This window comes from Saccopteryx leptura, chromosome 8 (assembly GCF_036850995.1).
Source record: "Saccopteryx leptura isolate mSacLep1 chromosome 8, mSacLep1_pri_phased_curated, whole genome shotgun sequence".
NCBI lineage: Eukaryota > Metazoa > Chordata > Mammalia > Chiroptera > Emballonuridae > Saccopteryx > Saccopteryx leptura.
The window spans coordinates 49,306,156-49,319,310 of NC_089510.1; the positions used below are offsets into that span (position 1 = coordinate 49,306,156).

Below are 13,155 nucleotides of genomic sequence, written 5' to 3' on the forward strand. Positions count from 1 at the left end.
ACGAAGCGCCACCACATAGGAATAACATTACTTAGTGGGATAAGCAGTTGAAGGAAACCGGCAGTTTGGTGGAGAAACCCCGTTCTGGTAGGCCATCAGTCAGTGACGAGTCTGTAGAGGCTATATGGGATAGCTACCTAAGGAGCCCTAAAAAAATCTGTGTGTGAGCCCACATCGAACTGCACTGAATAGGTAGGAAACTAGGAGGGTTTTCCTTTTATTTGGTGCAGATTTCATATTTCTATCGTCTTTTGTTGCTTTCCTGTGACCGGTCAAAAGTGCACCATGACTTTACAGACAACATAAAAAATATGTATTAATTGACTGTTTATCAGTAAGGTTTCCAGTCAAACCAACTACGAATATGTTAAACCTTCTGTTTATCCCAAGGTCTATATCCTGGTTCACTTTAAGTTTTTCTGTCTACTAACCTTCTGACCTCTATTGCCAAGTTATATACCATGGAAAGACTTTTTGAAATGAATCAAACCAAAAATACCAGTGACTTGGTAAAAAACAGCAAAAAAATAACCAAAGGTCAGATAAAGCACTGTCAAAGGCACCGTATTTAGAGATTATTGTTAAGACTTAGTTAATTAAAGTTAACAGGAAATCTACTTTCCCTCAAACAGGCATGATAAAAACTGCAGAGAGGTTAATTTAAGTGTATTCTTTTTAAAATTTTTTTTATTCATTTTAGAGAGGAGAGGGAGAGAGAGGAGAGACAGAGAGAGAGAAGGGGGGGAGGAGCTGGAAGCATCAACTCCCATATGTGCCTTGACCAGGCAAGCCCAGGGTTTCGAACCGGCGACCTCAGCATTTCCAGGTCAACGCTTTATCCACTGCGCCACCACAGGTCAGGCAATTTAAGTGTATTCTTAACATTTTATTGAACTAAAGCTGGAAAAGTTTAAGCCTTCTTTAAAATGAAGCATGATGTAAAATGTATAGATAATATCTTCAATTAGGTCAGCACTTTGCCACCCAAGATAGAATTAAGAAATTTAAGTATCCATATAACTTTTTAAAAACTTCATAATTCTAATATTGTATCACTGTTCACAGAATCAATATCTAAGTCCTAAAGCTTACTCTCAGAGTTCTAAGAGTTTAATTCACTGCCACTAAGAAATTAAGTTCACATAAGAAACTGTGTTCATAAACATTAATTTACTAAAGGAGAGACTTTATTAACTCTCTGTCAAGACACTGATGTCTAGGTCAGCAAGAATCAGTAGGGAAAAATTTTTCTTTGCTAAAAATGCTTAAGAGTTTAGATGAGATTAAGGTGTCTTTTTACATATATTCATTCATCTGAGAGATCTATGCTATCTCCATTCTCTTCACTTTATCTTTTGAAAAGCAAAGATAAAGAATGAGATACACAGTTTTACCTTTTTGTTTAACTGTAAAAGTGTATTTATAACTGAGAGGCTAACTACACTAGAAAGACAGTAATAACAATAACAAGAAAAACAACTGATCATGTGCCAAGTACTATTCTAAGTGTGCCAAGTACTATTCTAAGTGTTCTGCATGTATTATTTAATTTAACCCTTATATAATAGGTGCTACTATTATTTCTCTATTACATATAAAGTAACTGAGGCACACAGATTAAGCAATTTGCCCAATATCACATTCTTAATATTCTGTATTGCCTCTTTTAATTACTATTTCTTTACTTCACTATATTCCTACTCTGTTAACTAAAAGTGCAAAACTGTAATTATTAAATAGCTTGATCACTAAGTAAAAGAGGAGAATGAGACTCTTACAAACTGACATATTTAGCACATTTTGAAATTTGAGATTTATTTAACATGTACTATCAAACCAAGCATGTTTCACCATTTGTTTAATAATCACACTCTGTGAGATATACATTTATCCCAATTTCTATGAGAGATAATTGAGGCCCAATTCAGTTTGAACACAATTTAACCCAGTTACAAAGTTATTAAATCTAACTCAAGTCCATTGTTCTCTCTGTCCTCTGTACTATGAAACCTGTTTAACACATAAAATGGAATAACAATTTTTTTTAAGCGAGAGGAAGGGAGATAGAGACAAATTCCCGCATGTACTCTGATTGGGATCCACCCTGCAAACCCTGTCTGGGGCCAATGCATGTATCAATCAAGCTATCCTCAGCACCTGAGGCTGACACTCCCACAAACAGAGCTATCCTCTGCACCTGGGGCAAACACTTTAATCAATGGGAGCCACTGGCTGAGAGCGGGGAAGAAAGAGAGAAGGGAGAGAGAGAGGGGAAGGGAAGCAGGTGGTTGCTTCTCATGTGTGCCCTGACCAGGGATCGAACCTGGGACATCTGCACACTGGCTGACGCTCTATCCACTGAGCAAACCAGCCAGAGCTAGAATAACAATTTTGTTCATGATTCACAAAAATGTATCCAGCTCTCTAGTGTCCCCAGACTCTGTCCTTAAACAGGTCTTTTCAATTAAAAAAAAAAAGTCAAGATTACAATGATTTTCCAGGCATCTGTTTTAGAACTGTATTTTAAAACTGAGCTAATTATGAAAGACGTTCATCAGAAAAGCAAAGGGGCACAAAAAACTTAACTTATATATAACTATCATCAACTACATAGTGACTAATACTATAAAATGGGTGAAGAAAGAGGTTTGTAGCAATAAACTCACAGAACATACTCAATTCCCCCAGAAAAACGTGAAAGTCAGAGTCACCAAAAGCTGCAGTTGCATTTTGGTAACATGTATGCCTTCTGAGTTTTTATTAGTTGGTGAGGTCCACGAAAGCAGAAGTTACATGTATTTATCATTTTATTTCCATTTCCCAATCTAAGATTTTTCACAAAAAAATATTTTCATAAAACTATGTAGAATAAATGAATAAGTGAATGAGATCAACTTATTCTTTTCAGAGAAGATTATCTTTTTATATCCTTAAACATAAGAATAAGTTTGTGTCCTCAAAGAATAATGTCCAAGGCCAATACCTCTAACTCCAGAAGGACTCTGGTTATATAAAAGAACCACTCTTTTATCCACAAGCGGGAAAAGGGAGTAGTAGGTCTTTCTTTGCATGTCAACTTCAATATGCACAATTTTTTTATAAAAAAATACAGATGACAAAAGATCTCATCCAAATAGTTGCTGTCAAAAATAGAGAAAGATGAACACAAGGCTCTTCACTACATTATTTGTAACAGCAATGAAAAAACCATGAAGGATAAAATAATACGTCCATTAATAGGTGACCAGCTGAATAAATTAGGATACAGCCATGCAAAGGACTAACATACAGCCATAAAGAGGCAAAATAGCTATATGTCCACCTACCTACCGACCTACCTACCTACCTACCAGTTACCTACAAAGAGATCTCCAGAGTGTATTTTAATTAAAAAAGCAAAGTAGAGAAAAGGTATACATTATGTAAACATCTACATAAAAATGAGATGGGCAGATAAAATAATTATATACATTTGCTAATCTAAAACAATTTAAGCCTGACCGGTGGTGGCACAGGGGATAGAGTGTTGACCTGGGATGCTGAGGTACCAGGTTTGAAACCCTGAGGTTGCCAGCTTGAGCATCGGCTCACCAACTTGAGTGTGGGATCACAGACAAATATGAGAAGCAATCAATGAACAGCTAAAGTGATGCAACTACAAGTTGATGCTTCTCATCTCTCTCCCTTCCTTTCTCTCTCAATTTCTCTCTCTCTCTAAAAATAAATAAATAATAATTTAAAAAAATAAATATTTAACTCTGGGGAAGGGAAGGAATTGGGTAGAGGAACCTTATTTTGTAAGTTTTACTTTGAACTATGTAACTATTATGTAAAATTTAAAGTAAAATTAACTTTTAAAAAATTTTAAAACACTATCTATAATAAAAGTAAAACTAAATAAACAAAGCTTAGTAAGGCATAATTACAGAAAGAAATTACTCAATGTTTCTTTAATATAGAGAAATTTGTTGCCCTGGCCAGTTAGCTCGTTGGTTAGCACACAGTCCGTACACAGAGCTTGTGGGTTTGCTCCCTGGTCAGGGCACATACAGAAACAGACTGATGTTTCTGTGTCTGTCTCCTTTCTTCTCTATCTAAAATAAAAAAATAAACTAAAATAGAGATATCTGACTATTCATCCAAATGGAATATATCATGGGAATATAAAGAGCTGCAAAAAGATCTTATTTTCAGCTGGTACTGGTAGTGCTGGTATTGTTATCCTACGGATATTGTATGCATAGTATGGGCTAGAACAAGTAAATAATTATACTGTCATTGAAAAATGGATTTTTTAATGTAAGAAAAAGGAAATGCAGAAAGAACTAAGTTAAGCCCCCTAGCATTTAATTAAAAATATCAATATGAACTCATAGTGTGTTTATCTTTGGGATTTAAAAAAAATGCATTAATCTTTGAAAAAGGTATCCACATATTTCCTAGCTGTCTACTAAAAAAAATCCAAAAACAGTAAACAATCCTATGGCAAACAGCAACCCTAACATTCAGTCTGTGGTCTCTAAATACCATTCCCCACTAAAAGAGTAAGTTCTCCTTGAAGAAAAGTTTCATTCCAAGTCTGGGGAAGAAACGTGTGAGATAAACCTAGAGCACTGTCATGTTAGAAAGCAAGGAAGGTATCAAAGATTATTAACACTTGTCTAAGAAGTTTTAAAACAAACAACAAAAAATAACTTATCGGTCACCTCTGGAGATGCTATGGAACCAACAAATTATCAAGTTTTGTAAATAAAGTAAAAGAATCAAATATATATCCTTTTTTATATAAACTGTACCTCAGGGTAATGAAATAGTTGGCATGGGAAAGTATTTATGGAACTATTCTAGCTTATAAATTAAGAAGGAATAACATTAAAATATCATTTTATAACCATTAATGAATTAATGGATTTGGGCAATTATCATCAATGACTACAAAAATGACAAAAGACATGTTCTTTCTTAGGAAAGGACTCAACACTATGTATGACATGAAGTAGTCTTGATTCCTACAAAAATTTATCTAATCACCAATTCACACGAAGTACAGAGAGCAACACATCAATATCATACTGCAGTAATCCAATCAGCAAAATCCAGACCGAAATGCTGTAGGTCAAACGACCCACTTTCTTTAATGACAAAGTTGAGAAAGAGAGAGAGAGAAATTAGAAATTAAAGGAAACATTAAGAAGCACATCTACCAATTATAATATATAAACCTTACTTGGAGCCCAATTTTAACAAAGAAATTTTTTAAATATGTATGACATATTGGAAATATAAACAGTAACTGGATACTCAATCAGAATTATGCTGGATAAATTCCTAGCAAATGTGTCATGAGTTCTATCAAATAAACAAGATGACACTGGTATTAGCAAAAGCTGAAACTTTAGCTACAGATGCAATGTATGTATAAACAGCAATAAAACATTAAATTTGATCACACTTATAACTGTATTTTATTATTGTATATGATATGCTTGCTCCTATTTCAGTCTGTGGCACAGTAAGTATATCCGAAATTAAATAAAATGGTGCTATACCTAGCAAAATTAAAGTCCATAATTGTCTGTGAAAAAATTCACTTGTCAGAAATATTACAAGTATCTTTAATACCTGAGTCACAAAAGTTTAAAAGATAAAGATTTTACATTTTAATACTGTACAAGAATTACTCTTGGACAGTTAACTCAGTCCATTCAAGTGTTGTCCAGAAACACCAAGGTTGCGAGTTCGATAGCTGGTCAAGGCACATATGGAAGCAACCAATGAATGCACAACTAAGTGGAACAACAAATAAATGCTTCTCTCTCTCTCTCTCTCAAATCAATCAACTAAAACAAAAAATCTGTACAAGAATGTAATGAAGCTCTAGCAATACCTACTTTGCAGTAATATAATTACAACATACCTAGCCTTCTCCCTGGCTCACAGTAAATACTTTATAAAATGGGAAATTGCTCCATTTTTACATACCTTGACATAGATCACAGGAAGTGTCTGTTTGGCTCGACTATAGTGTCTGGCAACTCTGTATACTGTTTCCGGAACATAGTCCAGCACCAGATTAAGATAGACCTCATCTTTCTGAAAAAGTTTATTAAAAACAAACAAACAAAAAAACAAGATTAGAAACTAGTCTTTAAATATTCAAGTTAGAGTAAATGCTCTATACATTCACTTATTCAGATTAAAAATTAACACATTCAAGTGTTCAATTCAGAATATAACCATAATAAAAGAAGCAATCTACCACAACTTTTCAATACTGTTAAGATTCCTAATAATATTCCAACTATTATTTAGGTAAGATGATTTTTTTTTTAGGTTAGATGATTTTAAAGTATATCACCTATCACACAATTTCCTATTTTCTACTTTGAGAATCAATGCTCTCAGTTTCTATCAGGAAAGGTGCCACAGCAGTGAGTACTGAATTGGGAGTTAAACAGTCCGTTTCTAGCCCTGGCTCCACTGCTAACTTATGTGTGCAAGACACTTAAATCTCTCTAGGCTTCAGTGTCTTCAACTATAGTATGAAAATTTGAACTAGATGTTCTTCAAATTCTCTCTAACATCTACAAAAAAGATTTTATGGTTATTTGATAAGTCTATAATTAGTAGAACCACTTGGTCTTCTACAATTAACTGAAAGAAAAAGAATAACTTATAAGGCAGCAAGTTACCATACTCACAGGTTTATTGCAGGCCACATGTTTAAATATCCATTTTCAGCAGCATAAAGACACCAATCCAAGATCATTGGAGAGAAAGAAGGGAATTCCAACTAAGTACCAAGTAGGAAAGAGGAACAGAGTGCTACCCTTACCCTGAACATGTGAATAATATCATAAGTAAACTAAAGCAGAAAACAACTGAGAATCACTGAGTGGGAAAATATGCAGGTAAATAAACTTTCACAACTTTCCCAATCTGAAATCATCTTACCTACCAAACAAGTAAAGAATTTCAATTTTCAGCATTTACTATTTTTAGTAGCCATTGCAGAGAAAGTAAGCATGCAGGTATAAAAGAGATGATATCTAAGCTGAGTATGAAAAAAGCATATTCAAGATGTGGGGTCAAAGAGTACAAGAGAGCTCAGAAAACGGTTAAGTGAGACAGCATACCACTGACCCTACCACCTTTTCACTATCCTTACTCTTTCATGTCCTCCTCTCTTCTCTTTCATATCCAGCTTAAATTCCATGGTCTACCACTACCCTCACTCTCTAACACAGGGGTCAGTAAATAAGTAAAGGCATGCTGCCTGTTTTATAAAGTCTTATAGGAACACAGTGATGCTCACTCACTTAAGTATGGTCTATGACTACTTCTGAGCTACAATGGCAGGCTTGAGTAGTTGTGACAGAGACTGTATAAGCTGCAAAACCAAAAGTATTTACTATATGGCCCTTTATGAAAAGTTTTCCCAGTTCATTCTAGTACACCATACTTGTTTGATAAAGCACAACCCTGGTTAAATCCACCTTTCCACACATTCCCTACCTGTACCCAAGAGATAAACCTGGCTACAAACCTAAAGTTGTGCTGACTGAATTTCTTGAAGATGAATTTAATGTAAGACCAATCAGCCCAGTAACAACATCACATTTGCCTAGTTTATTCACCTTTTCAAACTACTTAATTTCTCCTCTTCAATCTCCAAAACCTCATCTTCCATTCTCACCTTCAGCTGATAACCTGGCTTGTACCCCTGCATGTGCCCACCTACCAGCATCTATCCCCATATGCTTCTCTGGGAGAGAAGCTGGCCAAGACCCTTTCTAAGGCAAACCCTGATACTTGTTTAAAAAAGAAAAAAGAAGATACTATTCTGTTTTTCCTATTTAGTCATTACCTCAGTAATTTTCCTGTCTTTTTCCATCAATTATTGTCTCTCTGTGGGAACACTACAATCAGTATACAAAATTGCTGTTATTTCTCCCATCATTAAAAAAGCCCCTAACTGTGCTTCCAAGATATCAGCAGCGGAGCCTGCTCTGCTGTTGGGCTGGCGGTGACACAGGGAGCCGCAGGCCAGCAGGTCCCAGGAGCGCCACTGGAGTGCTGGATGGAGGCTTTCTCTGTCTTTCTTCTCTGACATTTCCAATTTTAGACAATGCCTCTCTGCTTCCCCAGGACCCCAGAGAGCCTTCATGATCTGGAAGAAGACAGCCTGAACCTAGACTTCACAGTTCAGGCTGCTGCAGAAGCTGCTGGAGTAGCCCTGCATGCTGGCCCTGCTCGTGGGCTCCCAACTGGACATCATGATGTACTTGTCACTGGGGGGGGGGGGGGGGGGGGGCGGGCGCTTCCAAAGCCTCAGTGCTCTATTTGGCCAAGAGCAGTCTATAGTAACCACAGTCACCTGTCTGGAGCCTCTGCTGTTGCCCCAGGTGGCCCTCTAGCCCTCAAGGCCTGCACTACTATCCAGAAATATCTCCTCTCTTAGTGAGTCCCGTGTCTGTGTCCTTCAGCCCAGTGCCATCGCTGGCAGCTAGACTGTGGAGAGGAATCCCTGGGTGGAAGTGGGGGGGCCAGTACCGCCCTGAAGGGTGTGAGCCCACTCCTGAATAGCTATCATGGTGCCGCACTGAGCCTGGGAATATCGCCTGTGCCTGCTGCTCCACCACCTGCACCCCTTCCTGCAGCACCAGCAGCTTGCTTATGGTATCTATGTCATCTATTAGAATGGAAATGGAACATTTAACAAAGCAAAGCTGCTGAATGTTGGAGTCTGGGAGGCCATGTGATAAAGAGTGGGACTGCCCTCTTTGCATATGGACCTCCTGTCATATGATCACAATCTGTATGTGTGTGACACCCAAGGACCCTGGCATGTTGCTGTCACCATGAACAAGTTTTTTTGTTTTTGTTCTTGTTTTTTACAGGGACAGAGAGAGAGAGTCAGAGAGAGGGACAGAACGGACAGACAGGAACGTAGAGAGATGAGAAGCATCAATCATCAGTTTTTCATTGCGAGACCTTAGTTATTTATTGATTGTTTTCTCATATGTGCCTTGACCGTGGGCCTTCAGCAGACCGAGTAACCCCTTGCTCAAGCCAGCGATCTTGGCTCCAAGCTGGTGAGCTTTTGCTCAAACCAGATGAGCCCACACTCAAGCTGGCAACCTCAGGGTCTCGAACCTGGGTCCTCTGCATCCCAGTTCGACGCTCCATCCACTGCGCCACTGCCTGGTCAGGCACCATGAACAAGTTTGGATACAGCCTACCATACCTCCAGTACTTTGGAGGGGTCTCGGTGCTCACTCCTGACCAGTATCTAAAGATAAATGGCTTCCCCTATGAATACCAGAGCTGGGGTGGTAAGACTGACAACACTGCTACCAGGGGACGGTTGCTTGGCATGAAGATCTCTTGCCCCTCCTCATCTGTGAGACATGATAGATGGTGAAACATCGAGGAGAAAAGGGCAGCAAGGAAAACCCCCACAGATTTGACCTCCTAGTCTGTACCCAGAATTCCTAGACATAAAATGGGATGAACTCACTAACATACTGACTGCTGGCTTGAGAGCTAGGCTCTCTCTACAGCAACATCACAGCAGACATTGGAACTGACCCTAGGAGACCCTAGATTCCCTCTAGTCCCCATTACCTACATGGCTCCTCCGAGGCCTTCTGTCAAGAGATGCTGCAGCACAGGCCCCCAGCCAGGCGTGGCCTTCAGCCTACTACCAACCAGAGCCCTCCTGGGTTCACACTGAATCCTCCTTCCTGCCTATTTTAACCATGAAACTGACCAGAGGGGTTGTATTTGCCTACCCTTAGCCCCTCACTGCTCTTAGAGGGGTGTGGGGGAACCAGCTAGTGCTGTGCTGGGGGCACAGGACTCCTCATTGCTGGACTGGAGCTGAGCTCCTCCAGACCTGGGGGATCTCTCTTTCTAGGGGCACTTTCCGGAGCTTATGACTGTGAATCCCTGATGTCATGATTTTATGAGATGACTCCTGGGAGTCCTCTGTCCCTTGAGTAGGAGCAGGGCTGGACCCCAAGGCCCTTCCTCTCCCATGGAGAGAAGAGTGATCTGGCTTCTCCCGGGACCTCTGAATATTTATTCTATCTAAGGTTTCCAGGATGCATATTGCTGAAGTGAGCCTCTCTCTGGGCGCTTTCCGCCGGTACTGAGTAGTTTCCTCTCCTGCACCTGGCTCAGGGGGCTGGGATTAACTACCACCTTATTTTCAGGACCTCTTTAAGAGCAAAATGCCTCAAGAGAGGTATCTACACTTACTTTCTCCAATACCTGTTATCATCTCATTCTCTCTAAACTTACTCCACTGAATTTTTACCACCTCTGCTCCACCAGAATTGTTAATCAAGATCAATAATCTCGTTGCTGAACCCAATGTCAATATTTAGTCATCACCTCCCTTCTACTTGGCTTAGCTCTACCATTTGACATAGTTCATCATGTTCCCTTCTTTGAAATACCCACTTCACAAAGGTTCTAGAACACTATACTCTTCTGGTTTTCATCCTACCTTATAGACTATTCTTCTTACTCTTCATTTCTGGCTCCTTCTATTTCTCTTATTTCCTAAGGAATGGAGGATCCCAGGACTCAGTTATCAGATCTCTGTTTTTGTATAAGTTCCCTCCCTGATGATTTCATCCAGTCTAATGGCTCAATACTACTATACATTGATGATTCCCAATATTAAGGTGACTAACATATTTACAATGAAAAGGAGGACAAAAATAAATTAAGAAAACAATATCATAAATAAAAGACATTTTATTAATTGCAACAATACACTATAACAGGGGTCCCCAAACTTTTTACTCAAGGGGCCAGTTCACTGCCCCTCAGACTGTTGGAGGGCAGACTATAAAAAAAACTATGAACAAATCCCTATGCACACTGCACATACCTTATTTTCAAGTAAAAAAACAAAATGGGAACAAATACAATATTTTAAATAAAGAACAAGTAAATTTCAACCAACAAACTGACCAGTATTTCAATGGGAACTATGCTCCTTTCACTGACCACCAATGAAAGAGGTGCCCCTTCCGGAAGTGCGGCAGGGGCCGGATAAATGGCCTCAGGGGGCCGCATGCGGCCCGCGGGCCGTAGTTTGGGGACCCCTGCACTATAATATGATAAATGCATAATAAAAACATTTGTAATATTTTATATTGTAATTATGCTTACATGTCTATTAATTTTTAATAGTAATTGTAAGAAAAAAGTATTCATTTAGATACAAATACATTACATCACATGCAATGGATGGACTCTGCATCGATCAAATATGGACGTTTAAAGATTCGTCTTCCAATATCAAAAAGGAGGACATGTAGGAAGACACTTTTCAAGGGAGGTCGGAACTTATAAAAGAAGTACTGTCCTCCCTAAAGGAGGACGACTGGTCACCTTACCAATATACTAATGGTTCCACCTTTAAAATTTATCCCGATCCAACTACTTCTTTTCACTTTCAAGGCTACAACCCTGGTCTTAGTGACCAGGGTGATAAGCTCTCACCTAAATTATTGCAACATATTCCTAATTTTCCTGTTTCTACCTTTCCTAGTATCAGCAAAATATAAATTATATTGTCTCTCCCATGCCACCTCATTAAGATTTATTCTTAAATGGTCTACAAGGTCTTACATTTGCATTTCCTTATTTACCTGTCTACTTCTTTACTCCACTGCTCTCCCCACTGCTCCCTCATCTCTAGCAACAATAGCTTTCTGCTGTTTTGTTTTGTTTTTCTCTTTGGTTTTTTTTTTTTGGTATTTTTCTGAAGCTGGAAACAGGGAGAGGCAGTCAGACAGACTCCCGCATGCGCCTGACCGGGATCCACCAGGCACGCCCACCAGGGGCCACGCTCTGCCCACCAGGGGGCGATGCTCTGCCCTCCGGGGCGTCGCTCTGTCGCGACCAGAGCCACTCCAGCGCCTGGGGCAGAGGCCAAGGAGCCATCCCCAGCGCCCGGGCCATCTTTGCTCCAAGGGAGCCTTGGTTGCGGGAGGGGAAGAGAGAGACAGAGAGGAAGGAGAGGGGGAGGGGTGGAGAAGCAGATGGGCGCCTCTCCTGTGTGCCCTGGCCGGGAATCGAACCCGGGACTTTTGCACGCCAGGCCAACGCTTTGCCACTAAGCCAACCGGCCAGGGTGCTGTTTTTTTTTTTAATACATCTGGCAGGGTTTCACATTCAGGGTCCTCGTACTGATTAGTCCTTCAGCCTGGAACGTTCTACCCTCAGATATACATACCGCTTACTTGTCTCAAGTCCTTCAAATCTTTGTTCAAGTGTTAATTTCCCTAATCACACCATTTAAAATTGTAACCCTTTTGTCCACCCCACATTCCCATCTGGCATTCTCCACTTCATGTCTTTCCCATTCTACTCAGCATTTTATAACCACATAGTTTACTTTTTATTGTCTGAGTCCCCTTACTAGACTAAGCTCTGTGAGGAAAAATATTTTTGTCTATCTGTTCACTGCTCTATCCCTACCGAGAACTGTGCCTAGCATATAACAGATACTCAGCAAATATTTGCTGAATAAATTTAAGTTCAGGGGCAATGGATATTATTTAAAAATTAGGATGACAGTTGTACAGATATATTTTAACTCAAAAAGAACTGTTTAAAAATGGGTATGAAGAGTGGGAATACTGGGAAGATGAGAATGAAAACTGAACAGCAGGAAACCTATAGGAATCCGAGGCCTAGACCAGAGCAGAGGCAGTAAGAACTTCAAAAAAAGGGAGGTGGGAGGAAGTGGGTATATTGGCTAATTAAACATGAGAGCAAATTGAACCTGAGAAACAAATAAGTTGGGATTAATTGACAGTCTCTAAACTTGGACAACTAGGCCAGTAATGAACATAGGGAGAGCATGGAGAACAAAAAGCATGAGAGGAAAAGTCTGTTGAACATTTATTTAATGAATCTCAAAACATTTTAGGCTGCTATGTTCCACAGGGTGGTTGGAACCACAGTTAAGCCAAAACTCGTAAAATAAGAGTAGAATATACTTAAGAGATTTAGGCTATTGCCAAAACTATGAGAACAGACTCACTCACCTAAGAAGAGAGTGTACAATAGAGATTGGGGAAAAGACTTGAGCATAGAATCCTAAAAACATAATAAACTTAAGCAATAGAT

The 13,155-nt window shown here is 39.3% G+C and overlaps 1 protein-coding gene across 4 annotated transcripts in view; it reads right to left on the minus strand.

The window, feature by feature from the left end:
- GSK3B (glycogen synthase kinase 3 beta) overlaps nucleotides 1–13,155 on the minus strand; it is a 207,564-nt gene that overhangs the window by 79,023 nt on the left and 115,386 nt on the right. For all 4 annotated transcript variants that reach the window (XM_066347732.1, XM_066347731.1, XM_066347730.1 and 1 more), the window contains one exon: nucleotides 5,983–6,093. In XM_066347732.1, the coding sequence (XP_066203829.1) occupies nucleotides 5,983–6,093 (111 nt within the window). The remainder of the gene's footprint in view (nucleotides 1–5,982; nucleotides 6,094–13,155) is intronic.